The following is a 16,704-nucleotide window of genomic DNA, read 5'->3' as shown; positions in this document are numbered from 1 at the left end:
TCGCTAGCTCAACCAGTTTTGATTGGCCTTTGTATAGCGGCTGCGTTACACTCCGCTCTGTTTTCTGTTCACTGTCTCATTTTTTTTTTCAGGTATAACTGTGCGGTTTTGAGGAAGCAACATGCGGGTTTGTCTGACCTTAGCCAGTTGTACTTGTGGTATGTTCTGTAGACTGATCCTCATCAGCTTTGTCCTTCATACAATGGATAGACACACTTTCATAGAGAAGTCTCCCTGAAAAGAGTGTTGGGAGTGGCTATCCTTCCAGTGGAAACGGTTTTGCCGCACCAGGAAGAAAGTCAAAAAGGGATTCTAAGCCCTTGAGTTCTGCCTCAAAGGCCAAGAAGCCAAGATACACTTCTTCTGCCGAACTCCCCTCCCTCTACTGCATCTGCTCAATCGGGCTCCTCCTGAGGACAAACTAGTAAAAGGTATGTGCCTTTAACTTCCAGACAACTTTTGGGTTTGGAAGACCCTGGTGCTTCCCCCTGGAGAAGCAATGGGTATGACTGCTTTTCCTAAGGATGTCCTCTATAGATGTTCTTTGTGAGGTTTGGGCATCTTTTGGATTCTCGGGTTCCCCCTCAAGGGATTGGCTTCAGGAGGTGTTGAAGCGTGGCACACAGCACGAGCCCCCATCAGCTACTTTTGGGATCATTATAGGCCCATACCCTTCCCATGCCAAGAGTGTGGATTCCCTTCTCTCCAGCCCTGTGCCCTAAGCCTCTTCTTCCTCTGCAGTTTCTCCTGCCGAGATTCTGCAGGTTGTCCCTTTGGACAACCTTGCTCGCCAACCCCCTGGGGTAAGCATGCGTGATGAGCAGGGCAGCAAAGGGAGTGAGCTCTCTTGTTGACGGCAGATGTTGTCCTTACTTGAGAGCTGCTCCTTGATCTTCTCACAAACATGTTCGTGATTCATCCCTCCCCTAGTAGCTCAGCGGGCTCCTCATTACACCACCACGGTGTATAAGATCCCAGAGAGAGAGACTTGTGTGCTGAAAGAATATGCATCCAGCGTGCCCGCCTATGCAGGCGATTCTCTTATTGACGTGGGAAAGTTTGGCTTGCTGTCACCCAAATCCCCCCTTTAACTTAAAGATCGTGCACATCTAGTAGAACGCTCCTGCTCCTTTGGGGTCAGTGGAGAGGTGTACGTTTGCAGCTTTTCCTCATTCGAATAACACGAGAGCTCCCCCTACTATTCGCTCTTACACATCGAGGGTCACCGTCAAGTAACCAACACTCGTGAATGAGATACCACATCTCGCATGAACCACGCGTAAGAATATGTTCACACGCTTGCATCAAACTCGGACAACTCCTTGGGATCCTGACTGCTTAGATTCACACCATTGTCAAATCATCCTTATAAACCCGAACTACTCTGCTTGCGAATTTGTCTTCATTGGTTCAGTCCGAGGAACCGATTTCTACGTCTTTGACATCAAGGGACTCTCCAAGAGGCACTACACTCCCCCTGCCCCCTAGGCACCCACACTTTGGCCTAGTGCTGTAGCACTGTCACCCTGTGGTCACCAACTCTTGTGCATCTCATCTGCACTCATATCTAGGTATTAGAAATAACTGAAAATGAAGGCTGCCAGGGCAAGACCTTCTAAATCCCACCCCCATCTAGGAAAGGTTCGGCCCAATACCATTCCAACCTTAACCGAGGCAGGTTACTTCGCCTCCAGGAGATAACTTACCCTAGGACTAGTAGGGGATTGAGATCTCTGAGAGAAATCTCATTCACAGAGGTTTACAGGCTCTCTGTGGTCAAGGCAGACAATTCAGCCTCTCCTATTCCACCCCTAGGACTTTACTCAACTTCCCTGGAAGTCTCCCGATCTTCACCCCCTCAGAATCTTACCGCCCACGGAAGGTTCCCGAGCTTTCAGGAACTCCTCCAAAGGAAGCACATAGCATCCTTGTTGCCTTCATAGGCAAATCCCAGGCCCAGAAGGACTCAAACTACCTCCCAAAGAATTGGGCGTCGAAAGTAGTCGACGACCCTGCTCTTCAGTAAAGGATCCAGCAGGCTGTGGTTGCCGCTTCGTTTCAGGATCTAAGGGAGACTCCTCCCAGCCCTTGTTTCTGTACTGAGGCTCACAATGATAACTATGATCCATCCCTGGCCGGGAAGTGGATGTGCTACATTACGATCAGACTTCAAAAGGTATACTACTAATATCCGCCAGTCCTAAAGCTCCTTCCACCAAGCAGGGCGAGTTGCACTTAACATTCCTTTAGGTCTTACCCTGCTATTGCATGGTCAGCAACCTTGGCAAATCATCCTATTCCACCCCCAAATGGTAAGACATGCCCCCTAGACCCAAAATTCCCAGATTAGAGCCCAGGTCTAAGATGATGGCTGGTTCCTTACAGAAGATGGACTCGTATCTCTGTGAGGAAGGACTCCCTTAGGGTTAACAACTCATCCAGATTACTGTCTTCCTTCAGACTGAGGAAGTACAACAACAATGTGGATGATTGATCACCCTACTCCCCTATCTCTAGATCCATCAGTATCACCCTTAACCCAGGCCTGGTCAGCAGAGAAGCTAGCAATACAACTCGTAATATTCTCCGCCAGGGACACCTCAGGAATGAAGACTCGCCAAGGTGACTCTTCAAGCCTCCTCTTTAATGGACCTTTAGGCTGGTACAGATGGCTTTTCAGCCAACACTGAAGATCTGAGAAATAACTGACAAGAAACAGGTGTTTAAGGACACCATGCTGTCTAGTGCCAGGTCAGTAGAGTTCTTGTCTCAGAATGCAGCCAACCAGTGGGCCAACTGGGTCTTGAAGAGACGAGAGACTGTTATCTCCAAGTTCCTGAAACAGGCGCCAAAGAGGGAAGTCCTTGTACTCCGCAATTCCTCTCTCAACACTGTCTCCATTCCTATTGGATGATGTTGACTCTTACAGATTGGAGGAAAATGAGCCAAGACTCCTCCCTCCTTAGGGCCGTGACATCCCGAAACTCCCTCTATGGCACCGAATGAGCCGAGAGCTCTGGCCACGAAGAGACCAGCACACGAGAACATCCCGGATCATTCCAAGCAGAACAATCCTCCCAGACAACCCTTTCAAGGAAAGGTCAATGAAGAAGGGAAGATAAAATAGCTAGACTTGGATAGTGCCCCAGCTAGTGGGGTATCGCCCCCGCAATACCACGAGTGGAGGTGGCAGTGTTAATAGTACTATGGGGCCTAACCCCGGACAGCAAATGTCTGTCGAGCAAGGTAAGTTGTTCCATTCACCAGCTCTCCTTCTTTCATCCGTCTCCCACCAAATCCACTGTCCTTCGCCCAGGGATCAGCGAATAACATCGCCCTTCAGGCAGAAGTCCAGACCCATGCTAGAGAAGGGCACGCTCCAAGAGGTCGTAGAGGGGTCCCCAGGTTTCTTCAGTTGCTGCTTTCATGTATAGAAGGCACCCAAGGCTGGAGACCAGTCATAGACCTCTCAGTCTTGAATGAGTTTGTCCTTCAGACTCTTCAAGATGGAGTAAGCAGCCGCGGTCAGACAGGCGATCAAAGCCGTGGGACTTCATGATTACGGTGGGGTTTACAGATGCACAATTCCATATCCCAATCCATCCTTTGTCAAGGAAGTATTTAAGATTCTGTCTGCACAACAAAATATACCAGTTTCTAGTGCTGTTGCTGTCTCACAGGATTTTTATTTATTTTTGTTTTTTTTTGTTTTTTTGTTTGTTTCTTGTTGATGTCGGCTACCCCCCAAAATTGGGGGAAGTGCCTTTGGTATATATATGTATGTCTAGTGCTGTGCTTCGGCCTGTCAAGACCATGTCAGGTGTTCACAAATGTTCACTCTAGTCTCAGTTGTCAGTCTGGGCCCACACCAATGGCATGCGTCTCCTCCATTATCTGGATGACGGGATGATTCTGGGAAACTTTGGTTTGACTTTCTCCCACAATCTTGGGGCTGTAGTAAATCTCAAAGAAGTTATCCTTGCAGCCCAAATAGGAACTGGTATATCTGGTAATGCACATTGATACTCAACCACAAAAGGTCTTTCCATCTCAGAGCAGAAAAGAAAGATTCAAGGAAATGGCCCAACCCTTTTTCCTGCGGAGTTTGCTTCTAGCTCATCCATCGATGATGACAACTGTTGGGACATCTAGCATCCTTGAATTGCTTAGTCTGCAATGGCCGACTCTGCTTTCTGTCACTCCACTGGCAACTGAAGACCCTATAGTCTCAGTACAGGGATCTTATGGAAACGTGTGTTCCAAAAGGATTAGAGCACAAAAAATGGTTGGAATAGTGGATGCAAGACTTCAAACTTTGCCAAGGGATAGATTATCTTTCTCTTTTTAAAGATTTTAAAGGCTGTTCATAAATGGCAGTGGCAAGGGATAGTGACATTGCTCTATCAAGCAGGAAAATGCCCTAGAGACTGATCATATGTACATCATATCAGTGCCCAAGCCCCCTCTCCATCCAAGCTAGGACCAAGGAGGGCCAGGCAATGGCAGCTGATGACTCAACAGATAGACCTATAGGCTCTCTCAAACTCCCCATCCTTTGCCCACAAGAATGGTGAGGTTGTAGCACCAAAGAAACTATCGAGTTTGATCAGGACTCAAACCCCAGTCTAGCATTCACCAGTCAGGGATGTTACCACATCGGCCACCACAACCCAGAATTGATGCTCGTCATGGATGCATTAAAAGAAGGGTGGGCAGCTCACCTGTAAAAGCACAAGGCCTCCAGGCTATTGCCCAATCCCAATAGGCAATGCTACATAAACTTTGGAGTTTGTCAGCTTTTCCAGCCCTTTAACTCTTCCAACATCTTGTCATTCCGTCTGGTCAATCGGTAGTGTTGATGAGTGACATCACCACCATAGTGGTGTACCTAAACAAAAGAGGGAGGTCACTTTTCTCAACATTTGCCAACTAGCTGTCGAGGTTCTAAGAAAGGACAATCAGATGTAACTATCAGGCTGGTTCATTCCAGGCAAAAAGAACATTTTGGCAGACAAACTGAGCAGAAAGACTCAAATAGATGATATCTAATGGTCTTTGGCTCTTCGGGTAGCGACTATAAGTCCTGATTTTGTGGGGCTCACCTCTGATAAACCTGTTCATGATATCTCTCCGTCACAAACTGCCAATGTAGATGCCCTCCAACATCTTTGGAATGACATAGACGTCTATGTGTTCCCATATTTAGCCTAATCCAGAGACTTTTCAACAAGTGAAATAGTCATTGGTTAATTGGTTAATTAGGATAATAGCTCCAATATGGTAGCACGCCAAGTTGGAACTGTACGTTCTGCTGCTGCTGAAGAGTTCCGAGGAAGCCATCCTCCTGACATGGTCTATGTCAACCACATGCGAAGATAAATCATTGAGCAGTTGTATCTCCAGGACTTCACGCCTGAAGGTTATCCAGCATCTCCTCACTCAGGGTTTTTTTGACCAGTGGCAAAAAAGGATGTCTCAATACCTCGGGAAGTCCTCCATCGCAATTTATCAAGCAGAGTGGGCAATCTTCTATGGTTGGTGTCGTAGAGGGGATAACTCTCTTGAGGGAGCCAATATATCTCCGATTGCCAAGTTTTCATTATATTTGAATAAAAACTGTTCAGTCTTGGCAGTAAAAGGCTATCTCTCAGGTCTTTATACTGTATATTTCTTTCTTTTCATGCAGAGTATTGAGTTTTCCTGTCCACAGCAGGAATATAATTAGTCCTCCGTTCCCTGAAAGGAACTACCTATGAACCGTTGGTCGAGCGTCAGATGGTAAAGATACTACCACTCAAGGTTATTGGGTCCTTTGACACGCCAGATAGTACAGTAATACCTCGACATACAAGTGTCCCAACATACGAGAAATTTGAGATACAAGGAACGTTTCGAACAAATTTTTGCCCCGAGATACGAGACAAATTTGAGATACGAGGATACCAGACAGTTCCCTATGCGCCCGCTAGGTGGCCGAGTGTGCGAGAGGCTGCTTACGAGAACAGCATCGCTCGCTCTTTCCCGTCGGATCTCTGTCGCGTAAAGTTATTTCCGAGCATCGGCTGTAGTGTTTGCATTTTTACATGTTTTTTGCGTTAATCAGTACAGAATTAAGTAATAAGCAATGGGTCCAAAGCAAGCGAGTGCAAACAATGGTAGTGAAAAGAAAAAGCATATGATGACAATCGAGGTAAAGCATGAAATAATGGAAAAACATGAGTGGTGTACGAGTGACTGATCTGGCTCTCCAATATGAGAGGAGTACATCAACCATATGTACCATCTTCAAGCAGAAGGATGCTATAAAGAAGGAAATCAGAGACATGTTAGCTAAGTGGTAGGAGTTTTCAAATTTTGTGGAAAAGAGGCACCCAGACAAGTTGGCATGTGGTCGTGCGTTAGCCTTTTGTGACGACAGTTGCGTACGTCATTTTCGTAACATTTTGAAGACAAAATTAAAATTAAGTTGTGTAACGCAAGATTAACATTTATTTTTAAGTGTGTGTACAGTAAGCTAATTTCATTCAAGTTAAATTTAAAGTTTATGTTACGTAGTGTTACAAAAGGGTAGCGTACCGAACGTGTTGCCGTCAAGTCTCTCTCCTCCCCTTTCTCCCTCCTCCTCCGCACACACTGCCGTTAGCCACTACCGTCTGTCTCGTAGGTAAGAACTCTATAATAATGTCACATTTTATTGCAGATCATAACCAGTACATAGGTGTTTGTTATTTTGTGAGCGTAGGTTGTGAATTAGAACAATTAAAAACACATTTTTCCACTAATATACTGTTTTTAGGTGTTTTTTCAGTGGGTGGGAACGGATTAATTTTTTTAAGGTATTTTACGTGGGAAAAATTGATCCGAGACACGAGCAAATTGACATACGAGCTCGGGTCCCGGAACGCATTAAGCTCGTTTCTCAAGGTATTACTCTACTACATTGGATCCTTCTCCAGTTACAGCTAAATTTTTCCTTTGCCTACATATACAGTAATACCTTGAGATACAAACTTAATGCGTTCCAGGACCCGAGCTCGTTTGTCAATTTGCTTGTATCTCGGATCAATTTTTCCCGTATAAAACAACTAAAAAAAATAATTAATCCGTTACCACCCTCTGAAAAAATAACTAAAAACAGTATATTACAGTGGAAAAACATGTTTTTAATTGTTTTAATTCACAACCTACACTCACAAAATAACAAATACCTATGTACTGGTTATGATCTGCAGTTAAATGTGACATCATTATGGAGTTCTTAGCTTCGAGACAGACGGTAGTGGCGAACGGCGGTGTGTGTGGAGGAGGAGGGAGAGATAAAGGGGAGGAGAGAGACTTGACGGCAATACGTTCGGTACGCTACACTTTTGTAACACTACGTAACATAACTTAAACTTTAAATTTAACTTGAATGAAATTAGCTTACTGTACACACACTTAAAAATAAATGTTAATCTTACGTTACAGTAAACTTAATTCAGATTTTGTTTTCATTTTCATTTTTTACTTTTTTTCTTCTGGCTTGGCTCCTTTTGCCTTGGTTTTTGACTTGCTTTCACCTTCACTTTTTGCCAGCCTTTTTAAAAGGAACCTATCTAGGGATGTTTGCTTTTGTCTCCCATTCAGAATGTTATGAAAATGACGTACACAAGTGTCGTCACAAAAGGCTAACGCACGACCACACACCAACTTGTCCGAGTGCCTCTTTTCCATAAAATCAGAAAACTCCTGCCACTTCGCTAACATGTCTCCGATTTCCTTGTTGATGTACTCCTCTCATATTGGCGAGCCAGCTGAGTCACTCGTACACCACTCATGTTTTTCGATTATTTCATGCTTTATCTCGATTGTCATCATATGCTTTTTCTTTTCCCTACCCTTATTTGCACTCACTTGCTTTGGACCCATTGCTTATTACTTAATTCTGTACTGATTAACGCAAAAAACACGTAATAAATGCAAACACTACGGCCGATGCTCGGAGATAACTCTACGCGACGGAGATCCGACGGGAAAGAGCGAGCGATGCTGTCCTCGTAAGCAGCCTCTCGCACACTCGGCCACCTAGCGGCCGCATAGGGAACCGTTTGGTATCCTCGTATCTCAAGTTTGTCTCATATCTCGGGGCAAAAATTTGGTTGAAACTTTCCTTGTCTCAAATTGCTCGTATGTTGGGACACTCGTATGTCGAGGTATTACTGTACACTGTATATTCTGGTCTATTCTTTACACATTCTCCTCTTTCCTCATACACCTGACAACACTAAGATAACTGCAGAATTTCTCATAACTCAAGGGGTTGACTACTGTACTGCACTGTACGGTAATTGTTCAGTGGTCACTTTCAATTTGGGAAGGGTAGAAAAGACTTTAGCTACTGTATTGTAAGCAGCTCTCTAGGATGAGGAGGACACTCCAAAATCAAACTTGTTCTCTATTCTTGGGTAGTGCCATAGCCTAATTATCATGGTTTTCCACTATCTTGTATTAGATTTCTCTTGCTTGAGGGTACATTTTATCTCTTTCCTTTCCTCACTGGGCTATAATAATAATGGTCTTTCTTCTTACCCTAACCTCTGCACAGGAGTGAGTCGCATGGTCTCTCCTATGACATCACCCATCTAAGGGGATGGGGGCAGATTCTGTTTCCTCCCTAATTTTATCGCCAAGATTAAAAATCTAGCTGTAGCGGACCTTAGGTTCGGAGCCTTCCAGATTGCGAACTCTGGGAAGTAAACAATGACAGTTCAACTGTTACTATGTCCTGTGAGGGCACTAAGGCACTACCTCAAGCTTACATGGGCAGGGTCAAGAGGAATGTCACAAAAACCACTATTTCATCTTGGATCAGGCAGGTTATTGACATGCCCTTACTCCTTCCTCCAACCATCAAGATCCGTGACCCAGAGCTCATGATGTCAGAGACGTAAGCATGTCCTTGGCATTTAAATGGAACTTTGGGTACATTATCTGAGGCCATTCTAGCTGGCTCCCATTGACTACAGGTAAGCTCCCTTCTTGCAAGTGGCTGAATATTTCTTGATTCCCACAGAAATACATATTCTGTCACATCCCCAATCTCCTGGCGAGGGGGAGTTAGGTGTTTTAGGTCTTGGTGTACAGAGTGATCCCTCTCAATGACCATTACTGCACAGGCCGTCAACCTCTGGTATTGAAGACCAACAGGTTCACGAGATGTCAGAACCCCTATCCTAAGCATCCTTAAGCTTGGTGTGGTAATCCCAGGCAAGTTTTCCGCCAGTGGGTGAGTCGCCTAGTGAAGAACGAGGTTTTATATGTCCTCGGAACAAATTACTAAATTAGCTATAATTTTTTTCCTAACTATAAAAGCCTGAAGTTTTTACACATACTTGTCCCCCAATCACCTTTCCCTAGTGAGTCCTGTATGCAATCAAAAGTGGTTGAGGTAACGAGTGTCATAGGGAGTAGCAAGAGTTCTCTCCTGTCTCCTCCCCCCCACTTCTACCGGGAGGTTGGCAACCACCTTGCTAAATGTTTTTATGGCCTGAACACCAGCTCACACTGAGTCTACTATTAGGAAAGAACTTCAGGTTTGTATAGTTAGGAAAAATACAAATTATTTTCAAATTTGACCTACTTCTCTGGCATTTCACTGCTTAAAGGATGACCTCCAATTGTATGTCTTCTGATCAGTGACTGCAGCACAGCACTTAAATGCTTTTATTTTTCAACATCACCATTGAACATTAAGAAATTATTAAAGAACTAAAACTAAATTGACAAGTGAAAAAAATAACAAGGTACAGTAATTGGTTGAAAGTTGCCTCATTTTTAATTAGAAATGGTTACCAGTAGCATGCAGTTCTCTTGATAATGCTTCTATGTTAATTTCCTTTGGATAGATTTTGGCAAGTTAGATATTTATTAAATTGTCTTCCACTTCATTAAATATTTTTAAAATATCAGTGTACACTACAAGGTGGTTTCAGTGATGAATTAGGTCTGGTATTCTTATTTCTTGTTGGAATACTGTATATCAGAAAGTTATGCAGTTTTACACATTTCTTGGAGATAGTGAAAAGTAATGAAAGCTGAGCATGTGTAGTCTACTGGTTTTTCGGAAGCTGAGAATGTGTAGTCTACAGATTTTCTTTTTTATCAAAACAATCTCTGAAGGTTACCAGCATACTGGGTGAGGTCAGTGATTTTTAATTTTGAATGATATCCAACATACTTCAAAATATATCGGACATTCAAGACTACTCTCAGGTGTTCTGTTGCAGAATCTCCATTATACATCTATAATCTGGTGCCAGTGAAACAGGTCTCTCAGGTTATCAAAACTGGTCAAGTGAATTAGGGAAGTTAAATTAATAACTTCACCAAACCACAATGATGCAAACCTCTCAAGTCTGAATGCATCAAAGATATTTTGGAAATATATTAAAGCTGCTGTTCTTCAGTTTAGAATTTTTATATCCTAAGCTGCCTTGATCAATGGCTTGTATGTACAGTATGTATGGAATCAAGGATGCATAGGCAAGGGAGACCATTCAGTGCTGAGAGACAGTTGCCCTGTTAAGGTCAGACAGCTAAAGGAAATGGAGTGAAATAGAGGTTTGTGATTGCAGCTAGGGGTCAAAGGAACCCTAAAAAAGGCCCCTATAGTAATGACTTCATTTCACCATGTGAGGTGCACTGACTGTACTCCCCTGGCAGTGCATGCATCATCCATTATGTACGGAAATTAAGTATTGTATGGTTTAGTATTTGATGGTGCGGTTTTGATTGCCTCCACTCGTGTGGGAAATGGGCTCTTGCCTTGTCATATTTATAGACTACATGAAGTCTGCAAGAGATTTCTTAGGTGTTTAAATCTTGAAAGAGGATGATAACCACACTTGGTTGGTATGGGAAAAATATAGATAAGTGGATGAGGGCACCTGAATACTCGAGCAATGGATAACTGGACAGGAGGTAGTCCAGAGTTAAAATCTAGGGCTGCTGGAAAATGCACTTTAATATACTCACACCTATAACTCTTAGCTACTGGAGAAATTTTTCTTTTCTCATACTGTACTCACTGGTATAGTACCAGAAGGAATATGGAGCCAACATCTCTTCAGCTAAATCGCAATGAGGAGTAATGAGAGTCCTAGTATTGTCTTGCCTCCCAATTGGCCTTTTAATTCTTCTCAAAACTAGTATCATTAATTATAATTCCATCTCTGCTTTGTCACACAGCAAGTAATGTGCATAAATAAAATAGAAGTTTCTTGTAATGTGACATTTTATATATTTTATATTTTAGCCTAGTAACTGCCTTTGATCAATTGAAAGCTAAGATTGTTGTATATATGAAATTTTCAAGTTACAGTACAGAAATTAGGATTTTTTCCCCAGGTAATATAACAACAAATATTTTGGCTAGTTAATTTGTTTTCAGTAGTGATGAAACTATTGGTTACATGATGAACATAACACTTTAATTTGTACATTTATGGGTATATCCTTGAATGATCGTATAATTTACTCTTGTGCTGTGAATGTATTTTCTATATTTTGTTAAGGGGACAAAGCAAAAAAAAAAGTAAAATAAAATAGCTTTACCTAAAGTTGTACTTGTATTATACTAGCCAAAATATATATAGTTCGCTTGTAATTCAGTGTTTTTTCCCTTAAATTAAAATGACCACAGAATATCTTTTTTTTCAAATTAGATAATAGGACATAAACGGTTCCTTCATTTGTGTTTAAGGTGCAAAATGTAATTCTAGTTAGTCTACATATGTCACTTAAATAGTTTAAAAGTTTTAATTTTCAAAATTTTATGAATGATTATAGTGTACAATATTTGATTTGTATTTAGAGCTTTTTTTTATTTCTGCAAATTCTTTAGAAAGGCCTCTCTCATATATAGCAGATTATTAACTAACAATTTTCATGTATATAATTATTTGCTTTCTTGCCTTTTCTAATGAAATTTAATATATTAACATTTTATGTACTTAAATATAATTTCAGTACTGTACTTAATTTTCTTATTTTTTCTCTGGCTTAGATTTATATTTAGAAATGTTTATTTAACATAGCCAACTAACTGAGCCCTATTTTGCCAGGCCCCAAGTCCCCATGCAGCAAATACGGTCAACAACAATTGTGATATGGCCCCAGATGAGGTGTAAAATACCGAATGGCGGCCATACCTGAGCCCCAGTAAGACAAGGAGTTGTTGATGTCTGTTGTGTTTGCGTACACACACTCACACCATGTTGCGTCCTCTGCTTCACGTCAATCAGGGATACCACAAGAAGGGCCACTTTTGCTGAAGCTGTTTGCGGTAGACCATGCAGTTAATCATTATCCAGATGTTCATGATGAATAGTGGTCTTTATTCTTGCTGTGTTCTGTTAAGTGAAGATTGATTGTGATGCATCAGTTGTATAGTCCTTACGAATCCAATAAGTCAGAAAACTACTATGTACTTTATTTGTAAATAATTTGAGGGGCTTCTTTTCACGAGTCCATCCATCGCTCATTAGTGATTACCAGCTGACTCAACCCGGTCATAGTCATGTGTACAGTAATTAATGTACAGGCCTGCTACTAGTTGTAAATGTTTGTTCTTTACTCTGCTGGTGGGAAAACAAAGTAGAAAGAGGTTAATGTACCTTGTCAATGATTGTCAAGTTCATCATTGCTTTTAGGATGCATGGGACCTTTCTTACCTTCAACCTTAAAAATTGTACAGTAGTAACTTAACCTAATATAAACATTTGTTAGATCCTTCTGCCCAAACCTTAATCTACTTCACTTGGTTAAGACGAATCAGATTCGTACTTCATTCCTTGACCAAAACTTTTAGGAAACCATTGGTGTTTGGAAAACACTTGTACAAAACTTTATATGCCTGTAATTGAAAAGTATATGGAATATTTATGCACCCAACTCTTCAGAAAATAAACTAGAAACTACTTCCCTACAAAACTAAGATTCACAGGCAAGGGTGAAGTCACTGGCTGCTTCCTTTTCTTTATTATTATTATTCTGGCTCGGTGTAGTTCCTATGCAGAGTGTCCGCTTGTTATTAACACCCATAAGAGGTTGATTATAGCTTTATCCCACATAATTGTTAGGTTGATACTTTCATCAGGTCATTTGTTATAGAATGTAGCTGTGACGTCCTTTTGGCCCACATTTTGATTTTTTTTATGTAGTAGAGAAATGTAGAGAAAGAAAATTAATACCACACAAGTCTTGTGGCCAATTGGGGTTCAGACTTGGATCTCATGTATTCTAATTTCCTATTCTAAATTAGGGCCAAATATTTTTGACTTCTCCTTTGTGAATGGTTATGATTTTATGCCTATGAATATTTGATGATTCTTATTTATTAATACCTGTCATGTTGAACTAATGTTGTCCAACAAACTGTTGGAAATGTACAAGGCAGAGACATGGTGGACACTTTGCAACCAATACCATTTCTCTTCTCTAATGGCTGTCATTATCACTTGTTAAAATGGTGCTACTTGTGAAAATTCCATTTTGAAGTGTCAAAGTTTCTATGATTTTTTTATTAATTTTGTAATTTATTATCTAAATACCATGTCTCTGACTTTTGTCTTGTCTTATTGTGTTCCTTTCTGAGTTTTCCCTGGTTCACTGGTCAGTTAGCACTTGCAACACCCATAGCAAGTGGCTTGTAGTACAAGTGGTGAAGGTTAGTGAAGCATTTAGTAATTTTGTAGCACTTTATTAATATGTTCCAAGTAATTATTATAGTCTCATCAGTAAGAAATTATTTCACAATCATTAATAATATTTTAAAAACTTGCATGTTTAATTCACAGGTTCTCATATTACCATTGGTAATTTTGAACAAGATAAAATGGCTTCATATACTTTTCACCATAACCAATGATATTAGGGTTCTCAAATGACTTTGCTTTAGCCCTCTGAATAATGAAAATATTCTCTACCTATTTGTATAAGGAATTGCTTTTTTTATTCTTGGATAAGTAACAAAGTGTACGAGAATGATGTGCAGTCGATGAATTATTTTCTCTTTTCAAACCAAAGCCTTTTTTTCCAATTTTGAGTTTAGGCTCTTGCTAATCATCAAATTTTCTAAAACCATTTTGTTAAGATTAATTGAATAGGCATTATGTTTTGCTAACTCAAATTAGTGACCTTAGTAGTTGTATCTGTAAGTAAGGAGTGGGGTTAGGAATGACCATTAGCCATGCTTAAGATGTGATTTTGTGAACATAATCTTTTACAAGCTGTCTGTAAATGGAGTCTTCTACAAATGACCTTACATCTCCCCATCTCCATTGTGTTTTGTCATTTTCCTGTTTGTTTTCATTAATGTTTCACAAAGAAATCATAGAGAATTCCATCAAACAATTTGGTGGACTTTAATGTATAGTAGAGATAGTTATAAATACTGTATTGTAAAGTTGTAAAAATATTTGTACAGACAATTATTCAATTCTATATTTTTAGAAAATGGAGGCAATTTGTGTTATGGTTAGGATAGATTGGCAAAGTAGTAGTAAGCACTTGCCTGAAGCAATGCAAGTAGAGAATGTTTTGGAAAGTGTTCAAGGTTAAGAAAGTGGAGGGGGAGTTGAAGCTGGAAATTCTGCTTTGGCGTGCCTTACCAATGTGGTGCGTGGATAGCAGCAGAATTATACAGACTTATTTTGTTTGTTGTCCTTTGTTTTTAATGTTGAATTATTGTGCGATGTCTGGCATTTAGGAAAAGTGGTGCTATGCTGTAATTGCAAATTTGAGTCATTCACATGTGCGTACAAGGCAATACGCTGTATGTTTTTGGCTCCTAAATCTTTGTGCCTTAGCTCAAGCTCAGGGCATGTTTTAATGCCCTGCTGCTTCATACCCCACACCTTACATTTTGCTGCAACTGTTTTAAGAATATATGTGCCATTGATTATGCTCCTTATAACATTACCGTTCATCTTACCAGAAGTAAAGTCTTTTATTGTGATTATATAAGAATGCTACACCAATACCAATTATATATGTTATATATAATTATAAGGTATTTATACACTAGAATTTACAATGATGTGTAGATTCAATGGGTAATAAAACTTCAACTTGGAGCTGGCAAGCAAGTTGAAGATGGGATTTGAGAATCAGAATTATTATTTAAGCTGAATTAAAAATTTATCTGCCTACAGTTCTTATAAAATTTTAATTTATTCATTGAAAATGTAAATTAGAATAATCACTTCTTCTTCATGTTTGCCAGAGAATTTTTAGTTACCTGAATAATTGGTCACAAAAGCCTCTTGGAGACTATTCATTTTAATCTTGGGAATCAGTTTGATTCATAGACTGTGTGATACTGCTTGTCGACTTGGTCAGAATGCAATGGCTGTATCTGCACACATGGTCTGAAAAGGCTAGCATACTTCTGTACTTAATGCACAAATTTTGTAATTGTATTGAAAATAAAATAGGATTTTTTTTTAGAAAAGGTTGTATTATTTAATTCAATTTTTGTTTGCATGGATCATTAAATCAGAGGTATTCAATACTGTTTATGTTGTAACAGGAAATTTATGTTCTGAGAACTTGAAAGTGAGATTCAGGTCTGTGTAACACAATTGATTTTTAAATTTGAATATTGTGGTATTACAATAAGTTACTTTAATATCCTACTCTTTAAAAAAGTTGAACAACAAGGCGACAGCTGTATAAAAACCAGTCAGTCATCTAAAAATGTCAAATACTTTTATTTAGGGTATACAATAAAGTAGTCTAAATAAATTGAAGCACTTCCAACATGTTAAAATGAATAAAATTTTTGAAGTATCTTCATCCATTACAATAGAACTGAATGAAATCAGCGTAGTCATTCATCACACTATACGTAAAAAATATGAATTACTCTACTTATTTTACAAAATCAATTTTATTACAGGAAAAGTAACTTTAGTTGAGTGAAATATTGACATGTAATATTTCACTTACGAACTTTCATATGTGGAATTGATTATTTTGACAACCTAAGCCTTGTGTGGAAACTGCAGCTACAAGGATGGTCTAGAAGATGGAAGTTTAGTTGCATCTCTGGAATACAGAAAAAGCACAAAATAAATAACCCATTGAAAAGAGGGTCAACTAAATTAACCAACCTGGAAAAAAAGTAATTAAGACAGATCCAACCACGAAAAGTCATTAAGACAGAGCAAAGTTTTTGTTATTCTGATGTGTTGAAAAAGGATTTCAGAGGGTTCTGCTAACTGGGATGAACAAAAATAGAATTGGAATAAAAACGGTTTCAATATTCCATGTGGCTTACCTGTAAACCAAAGTTTTTTGGCTTCCTTTGTTATAAACTACAAATAATCATCACACCCTTACTCCAATTAACACCCCCCCCCAACACTATGCTATGGTTGGGCATGCCATCTACACTGCTCTATGGTAAAGAATCTCTGCTTGGGTAGTCTTCATGAGTTAACTGAAGTCTACCTAGATCCCTGAAGCTTGACATCCTAATCTAGGGAGGAATTAGATGAATACAGGTAAGTATTGAAATTATGAATCTATTAAAATGTTATTTTCATTAGTAAAATAAATTTTTGAATATACTTACCCGATGATCATGTAGCTGTCAACTCTGTTGCCCGACAGAAATCTACGGTCGGGATACGCCAGCGATCGCTATACAGGTGGGGGTGTACA

At 40.1% G+C, this 16,704-nt stretch overlaps 2 protein-coding genes across 8 annotated transcripts in view; one reads left to right on the top strand and one right to left on the bottom strand.

Annotated features, from left to right (window-relative positions):
• coro (protein coronin) overlaps positions 1 to 12,727 on the top strand; it is a 161,553-nt gene extending 148,826 nt beyond the window's left edge. For all 5 annotated transcript variants that reach the window (XM_068371250.1, XM_068371248.1, XM_068371246.1 and 2 more), the window contains one exon: positions 12,102 to 12,727. In XM_068371250.1, the coding sequence (XP_068227351.1) occupies positions 12,102 to 12,167 (66 nt within the window). In that variant the 3' untranslated portion in view covers positions 12,168 to 12,727. The remainder of the gene's footprint in view (positions 1 to 12,101) is intronic.
• A 2,748-nt stretch (positions 12,728 to 15,475) lies between these two features.
• tos (Exonuclease tos) overlaps positions 15,476 to 16,704 on the bottom strand; it is a 330,838-nt gene continuing 329,609 nt past the window's right edge. For 2 of the 3 annotated variants that reach the window (XM_068371244.1, XM_068371245.1), the window contains exon 11: positions 15,476 to 16,086. In XM_068371244.1, the coding sequence (XP_068227345.1) occupies positions 16,047 to 16,086 (40 nt within the window). In that variant the 3' untranslated portion in view covers positions 15,476 to 16,046. Of the gene's footprint in view, positions 16,087 to 16,318; positions 16,520 to 16,704 lie in introns of all 3 variants that reach the window. The other variant, XR_011044196.1, reaches the window with a different exon arrangement.

The sequence above is a fragment of the Palaemon carinicauda genome, chromosome 3 (genome assembly GCF_036898095.1).
Source record: "Palaemon carinicauda isolate YSFRI2023 chromosome 3, ASM3689809v2, whole genome shotgun sequence".
In the NCBI taxonomy this organism is placed as follows: domain Eukaryota; kingdom Metazoa; phylum Arthropoda; class Malacostraca; order Decapoda; family Palaemonidae; genus Palaemon; species Palaemon carinicauda.
This window is presented reverse-complemented; position numbering and strand designations above follow the sequence as displayed.